Source organism: Aethalodelphis obliquidens, unplaced genomic scaffold (assembly GCF_003676395.1).
Source record: "Aethalodelphis obliquidens isolate GAN/ISIS:26980383/991018 unplaced genomic scaffold, ASM367639v1 scaffold86, whole genome shotgun sequence".
NCBI lineage: Eukaryota > Metazoa > Chordata > Mammalia > Artiodactyla > Delphinidae > Aethalodelphis > Aethalodelphis obliquidens.
The window spans coordinates 3291577-3311147 of record NW_020838030.1 but is presented as its reverse complement, the minus strand read 5'-3'; the positions used below and the strand labels follow the sequence as shown (position 1 = coordinate 3311147).

The window sequence follows — 19571 nt, the reverse complement described above, 5'->3', positions numbered from 1 at the left end:
CAGTGCGTCAGTGTTACAAAACTTTACATAGGTTTCACCCCGAGAATGACTACTATTTTCCATCCCTTTTACCCTCCACGCCATAGAACTTCTAGCCTGGTACTATAGCTGCTATTACATATTTCTTTAAAAAGCTACCCAAATCACTCTCCTGGGTGATTTTAAGCACTGGCAAAGAGGTCAGAGCTTTTCAGCAGGGAAATAAAACACGGTTCTCTGTGGGGTCAGCCAATAGGTTTATCAGTTGCTCATCAAAAAAAACAATAGTTTAAAAGGACACGCATAGTAAGAAAGGGAGAAAGTGGGTACAGGAGAAAGCTGCCGACAACGAAATAAAATTTTAAATTAATCCCTTGTCACTTTAATAGGGCTGCCACGTCATGGAAGGTGTGTTTGTTTTCAAAGTTTTCAAAGGGGGGGAAACATGCAGAAATGTGCACTCATCACTCCCTCGACTGTGAACAGGGAAACAGCACAGGCTCTGTCCAGCGTAAGGTGAGGGAGTGTGAACACTGTGCTACACTGCTCGGCAGAAAGCGTCTGCCTCAAACCCTTCAATTCTGGAATTCACTCCATTAAAATCTAATCATTAGCCAAGAAGGATTAACAGGCAACTCTTTTCATGCGAAACAGATATAAAATAAACACCAAGAGGGATACATACAGAGGGTCCTTCTTCATTCATTATTTTAGGTGGTGCATGAGGCCGCCTATTGTTTCAGCTCTTTGTTGCTCTCCAGCAGCCATCTCTATACAATGCAGAGTATTGTTTGAGTACTGGAACAAACAATTTAAGCTTTTTCTGTATATCTGAAAGTCCCTGCATTACCATCCAAGGAAACCTGGCGCTGCGACAAAGCTGACTTGTAACACGTCTCAGCCTTCAAGCAAATTGCTCCTTAATGCACAACTAAAGTTTCTGTTCAGACCCTAATTAACCTATGTATCTCCAGAAGTGTCCCCCCACCCTCCCCCAGTCCTGCGCTCTCCAAAACTGGGCAGAATTTTTGTTTTGAATTTTATTTTATTTATTTTTTTATACAGCAGGTTGTTATTAGTTATCCATTTTATACACATCAGTGTATACATGTCAATCCCAATCTCCCAATTCATCCCACCCCCCTCACCCCCCCCCCCCACCGCCACTTTCCCCCCTTGGTGTCCATACGTTTGTTCTCTACATCTGTGCTGGGCAGAATTTTTCTAACACACCATTTTCCATTACACATGGATGCTGGTGGGCTTTAACAGTGGTGACGACTGTGACCAAAATACTGATTGAAAACAAAGTTCAGACCAAAGCAACACCACGTCTGTTAACAGGGCAGCAGCAGGTGAGTGAAAAGGGAGGCTGGGACATCCGCGAAAGTTCCAGGGTGAAGCCGCCCCCCACCCGAGAAGCAGGCTTCATATGGAGAAGACAACCTCTTAGGACATGGCCACTACTTTAAAAGATCTCATAAACAAGACACAGAGAAGACTTACAGGATAATTCCAATCAAATAGGGCTAAAAAAACCCACAAAAAAACAAAAAAAAACCCACCAGACAAAATTAAGCTAATTTGTCTAGAATGGCACACATAGGTAGTAAACGTATAAAGAAAAGCAAGTTACAACTGCGACGCCCTCTTGGGGTCGGGAGGAATTCTGACTGGGAGAGAACACTTGAAGGAGGCGGTTGAATACTTCTTCACCTGATGATGATTACGAGGTTGATTGTTTTTAAACTATAAATTACACATATGTTTTATGTACTTTTATGTCTATATATGTTCCATAACAAAAAATGTTAAGAGACCGAGACACACAGAGGGAGACAGACAGACACAGACAGAGAAAGATCAACCCAAGACCTAACACATTCCTTAGCAGAGCAGAGGCATTCCATACATGTTTAAGAGAATGGATACTGGGTTACAAAAGCACAGCACTGAGTCTTCTCCAATCACTTACTAAATATTTTTCAGTTCGTTATGTTTACAGACTTCTTTGCAAACAGATGGGTGAAATGTTAAGAGTTCAGAAAAGATCATACAAATAGCCACAAATTAAAGACAACTTTCAGAAGAGATTTTCTATTTTATTTAGCATAAATAAACATTCTTTCAACTAGAAGTGATTCACATTGTTAGGATTAAAACATATCCTGTATACAATACACTGAAATTAAAACAATCTACAGAATTCTAAGAAAGAAAATGCAGAAAAGGCAAGATAAGAAAGCAAACGGATGGCAATAATCCCTCAGAACTTAGCAGAACATGTAACATTCAGGGAGGCAGAGAGAAAGTAAGCAAAAGAGAGAAAATCAAAATTTCAGACTCTGCTTTTAAAATAAAGTGGTTGAAGTTTTGGGGGGGCTGGGGTGGGGGGAGCGGCTGATATATGAATTCATTAAAAAATAAAAGGGAGAGGGACTATTTTGTAAGACAAACTGACGTTGCTGAGGAAGGCTTGAGCTCAGCTCCAAGGAGCCCAGTATATACATAGACACCACTAAATATAAACAGTCACGGAATAAACGTGCAGATACAGAGAGATAAAACAGATACAGTCAGAAACAATCCCTGGTACGACTGATTTTATATCTTTGTGTACATGCAGAAGTGCTAAATCTGGATCTAATTTCTTCACGACAAAACCCAGTTTTCTGCAACATCCTCACAATAAAGCAGAACCGAACTATTAAGGAGAGGTATCGAATCTTCTCACACGCAGAGGGGGCATTTCTTCATATCTTACAGTGTGTTTTTAAAATGATCTTCCTTCACAGCGAACGAATCCAAACACCCTAGGAACTGAAGGCCCTGAGGACGAGAGTGAAGTAAGGCGGAAGGAAGGAAGAGAAATCCGCCTTCCAAAACAAAGCTGGTGTAGGTTCCAAGAAACAGCCAAGTAAAATAATCCTTCCAGAAAAGGGTAGAGAAACAAGGGAGGGGAGCCGGAAGGAAGGAGGGGATAATCACACGTTCCCTCCCAAACTGTAGATAGAAGGAATACATACTGGCCAGGTCCTCACGGGAGAGCTCTTGGGCTCACCTGAGTTTGTTTTATTAACCAAGCTCCTCCCAACCTCTCCTCCTCTCCCCCCTCCCGCCTCTCTCTCCAGCTCTCCTTCCCCCCCTCCCCCTTCACTCCCGACCCTCTCCTACAAATTAAAAGCTACAGTAAAATGAATTTCCACAGCAAAACAGCTGCAGACACTTTACCTCACCCCTGGGTGACGAGCTGGTCACTTGATGTTCGGGGCGGGGGACAGAATACAGCCAGTACAAAGCAGCTCTGCTCTGTGCCCTTTTCAACTCACTAGTACCGGACACTCCTAAGTTTCCTGATGCCTCTGAGCTCATTCGACAAAGAACAATGAAACCAGGACTCCATTAAACTGCTGCTGGTTAAACTGGCAGAAAACAAAAGAAATCCGTCAGCAGGGCATGGGCCTCGCTCACATCCCTAGTGGGGTCTCACTCGACTCAACCACCCTCCTTGTGTACATTTTCCTTTCAATTCCAGAAAATTCATTTATATGTAGCCTGTGATGAAACAAATGATAATTAAGTTCTGAAACAATGAACAGCTCTAAAAGTCCAGGAACTTGTAATGCTCTTCTCTTAAACTTTCAGAAGATCTGAAGATACAATCTATTCTTCCTTTCTCCCAATATAAATCACACCATTAAATTAAAAGGGAAGAATTCTTCTACCAAATTACACCTTAATGGCTCTTAACCCATAATTAAAGTATCACTAACAGCAGCTTAAAGCCACGGCCAACCAGGAGTACATTTATTAGGACCTAAGTTTTCAGCACTAAGTAATTATGTAAATAGAACTATCAGCCATCTTGAGAAAAGTCCATGGTCGAACCAGCTCCCTGGTCCCTTGAGGAAACTCTCTGTGACTGGCATCTACACAGGGCCTCCTCCCCTGCAGTCAGAGCAAAGTTAGCAAAGCTACGTGCCAAAGGAGCGAGGAAAGCGAATTCCGAGGACTCTCCTCGCCTAGAGCCCTGATTACCGTCTTCCCTGATTATCACAAGAGTTTGGGAACCTAGACCAACAACTGGTTTCAGAGCAAAGAAGAATCCACGTCAGACTCAGCTGTGCATCGTGATCCAAGATGCTGTCCCTGTGCTGCGGGCTGTGAAGGTCCCTGGGACAGAGCATGGCCCCTAACATCAAGGAGGTGATGATTAATTAAGGAGGCAAGACATCAAATAATTTTGGAGAGGTGGTGCGGTATAGAAGAATCACAGACTAACTGAAACCACTTTGCTCCTCAATTCAGTTCTGTCACAAACTTTCTGAATAAACTCGGACAGACAAGTTACCTCTCTAGGTCTCAGTTTTCTTGGCAAAAACAAGGCAAATGTATTAGCTATATCTAAGGCCCTGGATAGCTCTGCAATAATTAGATAATTAGAGAACATGAGACAGTATAAAATTAAGTGCTAAATTATACAGCAGCGACCACAGCTGCCGACAGAGAGATTTCATTGATTTCTGAGTCCACCACTTCCTGAGAGCCACACCAGGCACTGTGCCAGGACTCAGGGATACAGTGACCAAGACAAAGCCCCGCCTTCATGAGGCTTTCGGTCTATTAGTGGCGCATTCTCAGGAGTTCAGAGGGGAAAAAAATGAAGGCTCCTTTTCAAGGAGATAGAGGCGAAACTGGGATTCAAGCGGGTATAATTTGAACATACAGTAGGAAGGGTGGTGACTGATGAACTGGCTAGCTGTTGAGAATCTCAGTAATAAACCAGAGACTTTTGAAAAGACACATTAAGACCCAAGCAGAGTTCTGCTAACTGGCTTATCACCAATGAAGGTAGTTAGTTTCCATAAGTTAGCCAAACGCAGATTCTTCCTGCCCTTTGCCAATCATCTTCTCCTATCCCAACAGGTCCCCAGCCCATATCTATTTGTGGTTCATTTTTTTTCCTTAATTCTCCTTTCAATTATGTTTGTGGATTTCTATGGTGAAAGTCAGGAGAAGACACCCAGCAGAGAGTCCATATCTAAGCCATCTGGAGTCTACCCTAAATGTGGGGTTTTAGGAAGACCTTGCAGGCTATGAGAGAATTGGCTAAAAAAGACCTATTTGTGTATAAGTTCCTAGAGAGGCTGAGGAAAGATGGTGCAGACACATGGTTTATTTTGTGGAGTAGAGCTCTAATACAAATAAGGAAAACAGTACAACTAACCTAGAGAATAATTAACCATCAACATCTTACCTTCTTAAGACTAAAAATTCAGAAAACTATTTTGTCCCTTATTTTTAAGAGACGTGAAACATGCCTGGGCCCTAAGTGAAATCAAACACTGCCCACCAACTGTACATTCCGTTTTGCAAATAACTTCCCTGGAATGCTGGTGAGCTGATAGATTTAATACGAATACTCTCAAAGTGCTGGACTTAAAAGGAACAATAACTATTCCAACTTTTCTTACCCCCCCCCCAAAAATCCCATCTAAGATTTATGCCCATCTTCTAAACACCCTTTTGAGTTCAGAGCAGATGTGTGCAATGTTTACACTGAGAAAACCACTAGGACATAAACAGCCCACTATAAACACCACTCAGATTTTGCTGTGCTTTTCTTCATTTCCTGTGTATTTATTTTGGTGTTAAAATAATGTTAACTTTCATAATAAGGAAAATAGCAGCAGATGTTTAAACCAAACAGACTACAGCACATCATCCCACACATCTACTCAACTTTCAGAATCAAAGTTTCTTCCTCCCAATTAAGGAGGAAGCCTAGAAGACCACTCTCGTGTATGGTACCTACTAAACAACAGATCAACCTGGACAAGCTTTCCGTAAGCTTTTCCTCACCACCTGCAGACACAAAAAATTAACGTGGTATCAATTTCCTAATAATCCCTATATTCCTCTCTCAGGCTGATTATTATGCTTTGTTTTATTCTGAAAATATCTTATTACTCAATGACAAAGACAATCCAACAGAAAGTGCCTTAGAAGTTTTCAGTTTCTTGTTCACTGAAAAAAAATTCTTTTAAACTAACTGCAATGTTAATTTCACAGGAAACACGCCTGGTGACCTGTTGCTTAGACCACTCTAAAACGGACTTGAGGACACAGGGGGGGGCGGGAAGGGGAAGCTGGGACGAAGTGAGAGAGTAGCATTGACATACATACACTACCAAATGTAAAATAGATAGCTAGTGGGAAACAGCTGCACAGCACAGGGAGATCAGCTCAGTGCTTTATGACACTTAGGGAATAGGGAGGGTGGAGGGAGGCTCCAGAGGCAGGGGATACAGGAGTATATGGATACGTATAGCTGATTCACTTTGTTGTACAGCAGAAACTAACACAACATTGCAAAGCAATTATACTCCAATAAAGATGTAAAAAAAAAAAAGTCTGCCTTTTAAATGAGTGACTTTAGAAACAGGATGATACCTTAAGCAGCAGATTCAAAGAAAGCAATTCACCAAAATTCGCATTCCTGGAACAAGTAGGATTAAAAAAAAAAAAAAAAAAAGACTACTTTAAATATGAGATTCTCATCCACAAAGTTAAATAAAACCAAGAATGAGATTTTTTCCTTGAAGGGGAAAGGGTAAGTTTTTGACTGCTTGGGCAACAGGGCTAAAGTTTCTACACGAAAAATACAAGTGGATCGGCTCACCCTCCCAAGTTTCTTCCATGTTTTCTCTTTCTAGAGCAACGTTCAGTTCACTATAGGCAGAGACATGGAAACTTCTCCTGCTGAATCAGAAGGGAGAAGTCTCCTTGATTTGTATGTGGTTAAACGAAAAACACTTCCCCTGCCAAGCTGAATTCCCCCGGAGATGTGTCTCCGGCTACTCAGACTCAGACCATTACCACTTTTTCAAATCGCACGTAGATAATGTTGGATTAAGAAATTCCCTTTTCTCTTCTTACTACTAATAGAGACAGCTTGAAATACTACAGGGCAGTGGGGAAATACCTCATGGTTTAGTAGGAGGTAATAAGTGATAAGATTTCCGAGTTGTTTTTTTGTTTTTGTTTTTTAATTTAGCTTTCTGGTTGGTGGGTTGTGCAATCACTTCCACAAGGGACAGGAGTGTGGAGGGAACATCCTTCAATGTCAGAACTCTCCCAGAGCTGTACAGGAAACGGGAAATCAGACAAAGGGCCAGTCTGTGCTCTGTGACATGGGTGCCCTTCCAGGCCCCCAAACTGAATAGAAAAATTCTTCATTGTTTGGGACAATCGCTCTTGAACACAAAAACGCACTGTAACTTTCTGTTCCCCTCTACGTGAAAATCCAAAGTTCTTGCTGGCTGTTGGACTACAACAGGAATACTGTATGTAGATAGTGTAAGTATGAAAGCAAAAAAAAAAAAAAAGAGAGAGAGAGAGAGAAAACCTGGCATGTTTAACTTTTTACTTGGGTCCAGAAGTTCCTCCTCTAAAGAAAACACCAACAGAAATCAAAAAAGAAATAACAATTAAAGAGTTTAAAATGTGAGGAGTTAGTATGTTGCAAGCATAAAGCAAACTTTTAACAATGTATATGTCCCCACCTCCCCGCCCCTGCCCCGCCCCCACCTCCACTGTAACCCCTGAAGGCTAAGATACAAACAACAAACTTTGTCCTGAAAACAGTACCTAAGAACCGCTTGCCTTTCAAAGCACCCTAAAGTCTCAAGAAAGAGAACAAAATGCACAGAAGGCAATGAGAACCGGAAAGGAGGAGTGGCCTTGACCCAAGCAATAGGGTAGCAGTTTCTAGAAGGGAACATCTACCTTCATAGCACAGAATCCCGATGTTGTTGTTCATCTTGTCCAAGTACTGGTAGTTCAACAGGTCCATCTTCATAAATAGCATTTATTGGGCTAGCACAGAAAACCAGCTCTTTGCTTTCGCCCCGAAAAAGTACGTTTCCAAAATCAACCAGTGCTGAGCAGCTCCTGGCTCTTCTCTTAAACTTCACAAAGACGGAGGCCCGGCCTCGGATCAAAACAAAGTAAAAGTGGAAAAAAAAAAAAAAAAGACGCACACAAAATCGAACTTGCAGAAAACCCTTCAAGGGTTCGTGGGCAGACGGTATACGTCCTGGATCCTCAATGGAACATTTAAAAATCGTTTCAGAAGTCTTTACGGGTCTTTCTTCGACGTAAGAAAGGAGCAAGGAAGGAAAACCCGAAGCCCATTTCCTAGGACAAAGCCGCGCTCGCGCCGCTCACAGCCCGCTGCGAGTTCACTGCGCTGACACGCCGACTATGCCTGGAATGACTCGTATGTGGACGAGCTTCCTCTTCCCAGCGGGAGGGAGCGCGGAGCATGCTCACTGAATCCCCGGGGCTCTTCACATGTCAGGGATGTTTTCTGCACAAGATCAGGCTCTAAATGTACTAAGTGTTTGAAAGAAAGAGAAGGAGGAGGTGGAGAGTCTGCAGGAGGGGCCGGGGCAGAGCTGCTCTTGACAGGAAGCAGCCCTGCCGCTGCAAAACCGGAGGAGGGAAGAGAAAACCCAGGAAGTCGCTTTTTCAGGAGCTGAGTACAAAGTCAAAAATCCATCATGGAAGCAAACTTCCATGGAATTTAACTCTGGTGTTGCTTCACTTTTGGGTTTCAGAAACCCAAAGTGCTTTGCTGTGGTACATATACCACATATTTCTTTTCTTTCCTTCCTTCTCTTTTAAAAGTCGTTTTACAAGGTCCATTTACACTTTAACTGTATATTTAAAATTTCAATGTCATGTTACATATAACTTCTCTCATAATTCTCATAACAACTCACATAAACACGTCAGGGATGGTATCACCTTTTTACAGCAGCGGAAACTGGGGCTCAGAGGGATTAAATAATGGTATATGGCTCCCAAAATAGTTGGTAGAACTACTTTCAGAGTGTGTTATTCCCTTAAAACCTTCTAAAAAATAAGGAGGGGAAGAGGGAGAGAGAAAGATAAGGAGAAACAGGAAGAGAGAAAGAGAAAGAGAGAGAGTTTAAGGAAGTAAGACTACATATCCCAAACACGAAGCCTACCTGACACGATGGGCGGGAGGGATAAAATTATTTTCATTTTGCACATAGGAAAGCTGTCCCCTCTGTGTTTTAGAGGCTAACAGAACAGCATGCCAGCACATCACGTCTTACTGTAAGGACCTGGGCCTTAAACTTCACATCTCCAACATCCAGCACAAGTGGTGCCCAAAAGCTATTTACTGAGTCTGTAAATCACTGAAAGTTCAGAATCTTCAGCCCGTGAAGAACACACTGGCAAAATAAAGGGGAAAAATAGTTTTCTCTTTGGAGGTGGCACCTAGCTCTTGGCACCATGAATAGACTAGTAATTCACCACAGGAGGTGTGTCTATGCTAATACTATTGTATGCTATTTGGTGTGCTACACTGTGGGCCAAGACCGGACATCGTAATACTCTGAAATAAGAACTGGATAAGTAATTTCAAGGGCTTCTATGTTAGAAGATCAGCAGTTGCACTTTGGGTAACAGGCATGTTCACAACAAGTTGTTCTCATAGAATCCTATTTGGAGATAAATACAACACCCAATACTGCTGCCGTCCCTGCTGCAATAGGAGTAACTGGCATAGCAGCAGGTGAAGGAGGCAACAGAAAAATCGAGATTTCACAAGCTTTAATTTACAAGGCTATTTATTAATGCTAGATTACATATTCTAGAATCTGAATAAGCTATACTGAAAGGTATGTACACCATCAATTGTAATTAAAATACTTGATGGTACTTGACGGGGAGGGTCAGAAGAAAACTCTTACAGCATCTAATATATATTATTGTACTTAATCTTAATATCTTTAGGTACAGATTCAAGTTCAACTGATAGTTTTGGTCCAAATTCAATTACCCAGCTGGTTGTGGAGAACAATTACTGTGCTACATTCTTTGACGTAAGTTCTCAATCAGAAAACGTTATGAGTCATTAGCACACCCCATACGGGAGAAAGCTGGCTGCACCTTGGAATCAGTGTGGAGTTTTTAAAAATCCTGAGGCTGTGGGTGCACCCCAAAATAATCTGAGGGGGTGGGGCCCAGTGTTGGGATCGATTTTAAAGAGTCCCAGGCGATTCTAACATGCGCCCAAGATTGAGAACCACCGCTTTTATCTCAGAGGGAAAAAAAATCACCTGCCTTCAGATACTTCATTTTACACAACTTATTTCAAGAAGGGATGTTTTCTTTTTAAAGTTCAGTGATTTAACCAGATCCAAACAATCCAGTGGTAACGATATGAGTAAAATATTTAGTAACTTCCCTTTAATGACTCAGTGTCACTTACAATGTAGTTTTCACTCTCCAAGAGGCAACCACCCATGTGGACACAGGCCCACAGGTACACCTTGACCTGTGTTTGCAATGAGCAGAGGGAAAATAAAATCCCCAGCCCCCACCGCGTGTTTCCCACTAATCTGGACGCTACTGTGGTCCTACTTAGAGCTACAGACGAGGAGAGTGAACAGGTAGAAACTTTGACAGCAATTTGACAGAGTCATCTTAGGTCCTGTAAATCTTCCAGGCAGACAGTCTGAGAAGCCCCGCTCTGAAGCGTGGCAGCCACACCTGCCGACTCCGCAGGGCAGCCAGTCCCTGCGGCTGGACCTATCCTATCACAGCGCCCCACATCGTCCACCTTCCGCTTCAAGCAGTGAACTACCTACAGTTACTCTCGAAAACCAAATTATTTCATGTCTCAGTGCACACGCTCCCTCTTCGTGCAAGACTTTTCCAGCCTCTCTCCCAGCAAACACCCATTCTTCCTTCAGGACTTGGCACACGTCTCCTTTGTCCTGTGGGACCCCCGTCCCTCTGAGTCCTCACTCCCAGGCCTGTATCATCATTTGCCCACCAACATGCTTCCATCCTATGCACGTCCAGGCTTTAGGAGCAAGGGCTATGCCTTCTGTACCTCTGCAGGGTTGGTCTGGCAGGAGCCTGACACACGGCAGGCCATCAATAAATTCCTGTTGAATCAAATCTCTAAGATGAAAACACCTCAAAGGCAGACTCTCCATCTCCCCCTCCCTACTCCCAGCACACACCAGATTGTCTAACTCAATGTTTCTCCAACTGGATTCTGTCAGAATCTTCTGGGGACACAAGTCCTCACATCTGAGGAAAACTCATGTAGATTCTGATCAGGCTTCAGGTTATGGTCAACATATCCAGCGAAAAACTCCAAGCGCTGGAAAATGTCAGTGCTTCTCAATTTCATTCACAGACTAACACTGTCATAATTAAACTACCAACAGAATTCTTCTTAAGGAAACTGGAAGGATGGTTCTAAATTTTAACCACCAAAAAAAAAAAAAAATCAGGTAGAAAGTTGGGTTTTTTTGGATGAAGAAATTTGATCTATCAGATATTTAAAACATAAAGCTACTGTATAGCACAGGAAACTATACTTGATATTTTGTAATAACCTGTATGGGAAAGAACCTGAAGAAGAATCATATATATACATATATATATGTACACATGTAACTGAATCACTTTGCTGTACACCTGAAACTAACACAACATTGTAAATCAACTCTACTTCAAAAAAATAAAACAAATAAATAAAGCAAAGAACATTTTTGGGGTGGAACTGGAAAGAGAATAAGAAAAATGAAACAGATATTGTCACATAGTAAAAACTTTAAAAACTGTAAGAAAATGTTCAGACTATCTAATTCGGAATAGGGAAACATTTTCTAAGCCTGAAAAAGAATTAAATCAAAGAAAGAAGTCACAAAGGAAACTACTGTAGAATTTGACTGAATACACAAATTTTATGTTTCGTACATCTGAAAAGACCAAAACCAAGTAGAGAGGCAAAACACAAAACAGAAGAATATATTTGTGACATATACCATGGTGGATGAAGGATGAATGTTCTTGGTATATAAACATTAAAGAAGAGAAAATAAGAAAAAAATTAATCTAAATTATTTTTAAATGAGCAAAGAACATGAGAAACAAATGGCCAAATACAGTTTTAAAAAGCCTATTCGAGGGACTTCCCTGGCGGTCCAATGGTTAAGACTCCACGCTTCCACTGCAGGGGGTACAAGTTCGAGCCCTGGTCGCAGGGAAGATCCCGCAAGCCACGCAGCATGGCCAAAAATATAAACAAATAAAAGATAAAATAAATACACTTTAAATTTTTTTCTTAAAAACAAGCCTATTCAACCTCAATAAAAATAGAAAAAATACAAATTAAAAACAATTAAGTGATTCTCTACCTGCCAAATTAACAAAAAGAGAAAGCATTTCAATCTTATTTAATGCTGGTGAGGTGAGCTGCCATTGGAATTTGTGTCACTGCTAGTAAAAGTGTAAGCAGTCCATGCCCTTCTACAAAGCAGTCAACATACACATCAAGCTGTCTGTAGTGCTGAAAATGTTCACATCCTTTCCTTGCTCTGGACTCTAGTTCTAGAACGCTGTTTTAAGAAAATAATAATATTTGGTCAAAGAATTACATAAAGATGCTTATCATGCTTCTATTTATAATAATGAAAATTTGAAAACCTAAAAGTCCAAAAATAAGGGAATGAATGAAAACTGTGGTATATCAATGACAGAATAGTATGCAACCATTATAATTCCTTCTAAAAAATATAATGACAGGGGCTTCCCTGGTGGTGCAGTGGTTGAGAGTCTGCCTGCCGATGCAGGGGACACGGGTTCGTGCCCCGGTCCGGGAAGATCCCACATGCCACGGAGCGGCTGGGCCCATGAGCCATGGCCGCTGAGCCTGTGCGTCCGGAGCCTGTGCTCCGCAACGGGAGAGGCCACAACAGTGAGAGGCCCGCGTACCACAAAAAAAAAAAAAAAAAATATATATATATATATATATATATATATATAAAAAATGACAGGAGAAAACGATATACTCAAAACATATGCTAATGAACTACATATGTTAAGTGAAAACAAGCAAATAAAAAATATAAAAATAGTATGTACACTAAGTACCAATTTTGCTTATGTATTTATAAGTATACACACATATGCAGAAAGAAATATACACACACATGTATTTAAAAGACCGTACTAGAGAAAACAATAATTCAGAAAGATACATGCACCCCAATGTTCAATGAAGCACTATTTACAATAGACAGGACATAGAAGCAACCTAAATGTCCATCAATAGAAGAATGGATAAAGAAGATGTGGTACATACACACAATGGAATATTACTCAGCCATAAAAAGGAACGAAACCGTGCAATTTGCAGAGACGTGGATGGACCTAGAGACTGTCATACAGAGTGAAGTAAGTCAGAGAGAGAAAAACAAATATCGTGTAATACCTCTTATATGTGGAATCTAGAAAAATGATACAGATGAACTTATCTGCAAAGCAGAAATAAGGACACAGACTTAGAGAATGGACATATGGATACCCGGGGAGAAGGGGAGGGTGGGATGAATTGGGAGATTGGGATCGACATATACACACCACCGTGTATAAAACAGATTACTAATGAGAACCTACTGTATAGCACAGGGAACTCTACTCAATGCTCTGTGGTGACCTAAATAGGAAGGAAATCCAAAAAACAGGGGATATATGTATAGCTGTAGTTGATTCACTTTGCTGTACAGCAGAAACTAGCACAGCATTGTAAAGCAACTATACTCCAATAAAAATTAATTTAAAATGAAAAACAAGAAAAAAAAAGAAAAGGAAAAAGTCAAAAGGAATAAAATAAATAAAAATAAATACATGATTGGAAAGCATACCAAAATGTTAACAGTGCCTATCTTGGAGGGGTGGGCATTTTTTACATTTTCCTGTGTCTCTAATTTACCTGCAAAGACTATATTCCTTATATAATCAATGTGAGGGTGAAGGAAGGTCCTCACTTTTTAAAAAGCAGGGACATATGAGAAAATATGCCCCGGTGAGGCATAAGCAATGGATCATTTATATCTAATTTTTGAACACTGTGAAATGTCCTTTTCATTAGGATTTAACAGCTAAAGATTTAAAAATTCCAAACATTTATTTAGAACTCTGTAAGATTTAAAGATGTTTATAATGAGGTATCTGTCCTAAAGAACAGTCTACAATATGGCAGTGTATGTCAATTGTACCTCAGTAAAACTGGGGGGCTAAGGAAAACAGTCTACAAGGAGAAACTCCCTGTACTTTAAACTTTCAGAGAATGTAGACATGTGTGCATATGCTTTTGTCTTCTATTACTTACTAATTATTTCATGTATTAGTAACAATTCCCCAAACTAGACCATAAGCTTTGGAGAAAAGGAAAACTAAGCTTCAGTTCTTGGTATAAAGCTCCCCACAGTATAAAATAAGGGCTCCATAAATGTTCATTATGGCAGCGTCTCAACATCTTTGGGGAATAATGATGGCAAAATGATGACAGTAGGAAGCCCAGGCTAATTACTAGGTTAAATGGTTCTACTTGCTGGAGAGCTGACTACCAGTTTAGAATAGAATCAGCAAAACTGTGAGCTGCTTCATAAAAGCCAAATGATCAAAATCACTCTCGAGACACTTATTAAAAGATAAAATGCTGGGACTTCCCTGGTGGTGCAGTGGTTGAGAATCCACCTGCCAATGCAGGGGACACGGGTTCCAGCCCTGGTCCGAAAAGATCCCACATGCCGCGGAGCAACTAAGCCCGTGTGCCACAACTACTGAGCCCCTGTGCCACAACTACTGAAGGCCAAACGCCTAGAGCCCGTGCTCCGCAACAAGAGAAGCCACCACAATGAGAAGCCCACGCACCACAACGAAGAGTAGCCCCTGCTCTCCACAACTAGAGAAAGCCCGCATGCGGCAAAAAAGACCCAACGCAGCCACAAATAAATACATAAATAAATAAAATTTAGGGCTTCCCTGGTGGCGCAGTGGTTGAGAGTCCGCCTGCCGATGCAGGGGACACAGGTTCGTGCCCCAGTCCGGGAAGATCCCACGTGCCGCGGAGCGGCTAGGCCGTGAGCCATGGCCGCTGAGCCTGCGCGTCCGGAGCCTGTGCTCCCACAACGGGAGAGGCCACAACAGTGAGAGGCCCGTGTACCGCAAAATAAATAAATAAATAAATAAATAAAATTTAAATAAAGAAATAAAATAAAATGCTTTCATTAGCACACTTGCCAAGCAAGGAATATTTTAATGTTAAGTCTAACAATTATTTTTTCACAGACACCAGGAAAGGTAAATAACCCTACAGGGCTGCTTGGTCCCCCCCAATGGATTCAACTGCCCTCTTCTTTCCAGGATGCTAAGTAACCAATATATTTAACTAATGCTTTCATTTTTAAGTTTATTTTTCTCCTTACCACACATTTATTTTTTCAAATCACTTTAACCTGATATGTGACTAATAATCAAAAACCATACCAAAGGAAGAAAGTTAAGTCTGACTGTAACTTGATCTACATTATCAACTAACCAAAAAGTTGGATGTGCAAAAGTGCCATGTTTAAGAGCATCTCTAGACCCCACTGCAATCTATGGGCACATTCTTCAGTATAATATGCACAGTAACAGCAACAACGGTGATGATAATGTTTGTTAAATACCTCATTGGTCAAGGCACTCTCATTTTTTTATATTACCTTAATTCCTAAGACAAGGTTGTAAGAGAAGGAAAGCATAGAAGAGGGTTTAGGTGAAAACAAACTTAGCACTGAGTGGTAAGAAAGAAGACTTAAGGAACGAAACTTTTCCTTTTAAATATTGTTTACAATGCAAAGTTCTGTGGCTCCTCAAAGGCTCAGCTAAAATCCCACCTTTCACAAGAACTCCATTAGCTAGGATTAATCTCTTTATGAGTCCACTGTATTTTAGGTTTACGCTGCATTAATTCTAAAACAAGGCAGACTACGAGATGATTTATGTATCTCTCCCCTACGTGATTATAAAGACTGTTTTGTACACAGTAGGTCTTCAACAGTGTACCTGTTGAATCAAAGAAGACACCAAAACAAAACAATTTTCAAATGCCTCAAGTATCAAGGATGTAAACCTGAATATCTATTAAGTTCTCTGTGTTTTTTACATTTTCTGTCAAGGAAAGAATTCCTAAATATATCACAAAACATTGCTTATTTCTCTAATTTGGAGTTGCTCACACTGAAATGACGATGAAAAATACAGTATTTTCTCAAATTTTTCACAAAAGCTAATGCCATTAAGCTGTATGTCTTGACTTTTTTCTTTTTTTTTTTTGCAGTACACGGGCCTCTCACTGTTGTGGCCTCTCCCATCGCGGAGCACAGGTTCCGGACGCACAGGCTCAGCGGCCATGGCACACGGGCCCAGCCGCTCAGCGGCATGTGGGATCTTCCCAGACCCGGGCACGAACCCGTGTCCCCTGCACCGGCAGGCGGACTCTCAACCACTGCACCACCAGGGAAGCCCCATGTCTTGACTTTTATTGTTTATAAAATAGTAACATTTCTAAGCTAAAACACTCTCAAGTTCTATTAAGTATGACTAGATTATGTGCTATAATATAATGGGATTTTAACACAAATATATGTACTTTTTAAAAAACTTAAAATGGTTCTTCAAAGCAAAGATTTAAACTTTCAATACAACAGCACCCTCTAAGGGTGAATTTTAAATTGCAAAGACAATTTTGGGAAAGCAAACTGCCTAATTTCTCCCTGAGTTCAAACACAATAAGCCTCTTACTAAACTTAAAAAGTCACAGTGAATCTCTTTTAACAAACAGTTCCACTCTCATTAAACTTTGCAAAAATTAAAAAAAATCCTAACAAAATCAATTCTCTTGATATCAAATGAGTGACTAGGAAATCTGCTTTACTAACATGAATTTAAGATAAAAATAGCATTTAAAAGTTCAGACTAGGATTGATATTTTAAATAAATCAGCACTGGGGAAGGAAATATAATTAATTAGCATTCCCAAGAAAGGAGAAATATCTTACAAAACACTATAACTTACTAGTTTTAAACTAGTGCCTTATATGCTTGAAACAAATGTTTCCTTATTAACAAAAATGATTATTTTAGTGGTTTTCATTATTGCAGACAATTTAGTTCAGTAAATCCTGTTCAAAGAACCTTCATAAATAAAATATTATTCTGATATTCACATTCTCACCAATTATAATTATCCACAGACGTATTCTTGCCAAGTTGGCTAGCACTTACTGCCATGGTAAAAACAGAAGTCCAATGGAGGAAAAGTCCCAAATATTTAACATCTGAAGGTCAATGTCACTGACAGTCCCAATTTCTGATTCAATCTTCACCTAGCAGTTCAATTTGCCTTCACAGTATTTCATTCATTAGGCACCATTTTTTTACCTCCAGAATCACCCTTTCAACCAACTAGGATCCAGTCTAAAAAACAGACAACACACCCGTCTTTTAATAGAACTGTAATGCTTCCTCCCAACCTGTGCGCCCTTCCAGTAACTACCCCATGAGGTAACTACTATCCTAACTTTTAAGAACGTTAGATTAGTTTGACCACTTAATACAAATAGAATCATATGGTATGTACCTTTATGTGACTGGATTCTTGCACTCAACATTACGTTTATGAATGTTAGCCTTCTTTTTAAGTGAAGGTGAAAATCATTCCTTTTCGTGGCTGTATAGTATTCCATTGCTCTAACTGACCACACTTCATTCTGCAGTTGATGAACATTTAGGTAGTTTCTATCTGGAGGATATTATAAACGGTGCTGCTACAAATATTCTAGTCTCTGCCTTTGGTGAGCATGGACTGCATTTCTGTTGCATACATTCAGCTTGAGTAGATACGTCAGGTCATAGAGTGAGCATACATTCAGCTTGAGTAGATGCTGTCAAATAGTTTTCCAAAGTCTTTGTACCAATTATACTCCCGCCAGCCATGTATGGGATTTTAGGTTGCTCCACACCCTTGCCAGCACTTTTTCACCTTTTCATTCCTGCTACACGGGGAGGTATGCAGCCGCCTCACTGTGGTTTTACTTCACACTTCTCTGACCGAGAGTAAAAACATTTAAATGCTCGTAAGAGGCAGAGGGATAGGATTCACCACACAGAACAGTGGGGTAAGGGTCTATCCACTGGCTCCCAAACAGAACCATTTTGCTTCCCTCAACCCAGGGGACCTTTGGCAATGTCTGGTTGTCACAACTTGGCGGTACCACGGGCATCTGGTGGATGGAGGCCAGGGATGCTGCCAAAGACACTACCATGCACAGGACAGCCTCCCTGAGCGAAGAATTATCGGGACCAAAACGGCAGTAATGCTGCTGCCAAGGAACCATTATCTAAGCGGACGGTTGTTAGAATCATCCCCCTTAGCCATGTAATCAAGGTAATCGATGGCCGGTACAGCTCAAGAGGTCAATTTCCTGCTGTCTTCAATTTCCTCAAGCTGAAGGAACAGAAAGACAAAGGGTATTTACTACGTGCTGGGCGTGGGGCCTGGCACATGGCAGAGCGCTAGGTTCTCTCAGGTATCTTGTTTCTTGTTAAATCCTCACAACAATGCTGGGAGGTACTTTCACCATTTTATAAATGAGGAAACATATCAGGCTGAGAAGCTTGTCCAAACTCACACAAAGAGTGTAGAACTGGGATCTGAAGCTGTGATTTTCCACTCTACCCAGGGTCTTACTTTTAACCAAAATTAAGAAGAGTTTTTCAAGTCTACAATGACTTATCTTGCAAGGGGCGAGTTTCACTCTAGATTTGCAAAAAGCAGCTGAATAAAAATTAGGTATGAAAACTAGATCATTTGCAATGTTAAGTTAACATGCACCTGTAAGAACTGTACCCTAAACTTTTTCAACAAATTCATCTTCTTCACCACGCCGTGATCTCTTTAAAGTTAGATCTGTGCCTTACTTTTCTCTGTATATGCCCCAGTGCCTATAGAAGTAGACATTTAAAGTTTCCTGGATTAATTACTGACCTAAAATCACCGAAGAGGGAAGAAAGGGTCTTCAAAAAGCAAGCAGATGGTTCAGATTTTATTTTATTTTTTTCACCAAGTCAACTATATTTTAGTAACATAAAACAGAATTAGATGTTTTGGTTGAAGATATTCGATTAAATCAAATAAAAGTCAATACCATCAAATTCTTTTCACAACACAAACAATTCAATTTTTCCAAGGATGGATTTGCCAGCGTGGCCTTGTCGTCATCCTCCGGATGTTATTTACTGACGCTTCTGTTAGTGAGGACACTGCAATCATAGGCTCACCAGAAATCCACTCACTGGAAGAGAGGTTTACAACCCTGGCTGTGCGTGAGAATCATCCACGAAGCCTTGAAAGCCACGGATGCCAAGCCATGGATACCAGGCCCCGGATCTGCCACTTGGTTGAGCAAAGCTGGGGGGGGCGGGCCGGGGGGGGCCCGGAAAGACATATTTTGAATTTATACCCAGGAAATGACTATACTTGGACCAGTTTGAAAATAGCTCCCCAGGTAATTTTGACACATTCCCCACCCCTAAGGATCAGGACTCCTGTACTGGGGATTCTGGACTGGATTTCACGCCCCCTGCCTTCCAACCCTTCCAAACCTTCCAGAGCTCGAGGGCATCCCAGTGAGCTACCCATGGGC

The 19571-nt window shown here is 41.0% G+C and overlaps 1 protein-coding gene across 8 annotated transcripts in view; it reads right to left on the bottom strand.

Annotated features, from left to right (window-relative positions):
- The window catches only part of VGLL4 (vestigial like family member 4), a 163154-nt gene that overhangs the window by 76890 nt on the left and 66693 nt on the right, over positions 1–19571 (bottom strand). Inside the window, exon 1 of one of the 8 annotated variants that reach the window (XM_027093771.1) lies at positions 7768–8615. The exons of the other annotated variants lie outside the window; for them this stretch is intronic. Within the exon in view, the coding sequence (XP_026949572.1) occupies positions 7768–7849 (82 nt within the window). The 5' untranslated portion in view covers positions 7850–8615. Of the gene's footprint in view, positions 1–7767; positions 8616–19571 lie in introns of those variants that run through there. 8 annotated transcript variants of the gene reach the window in all.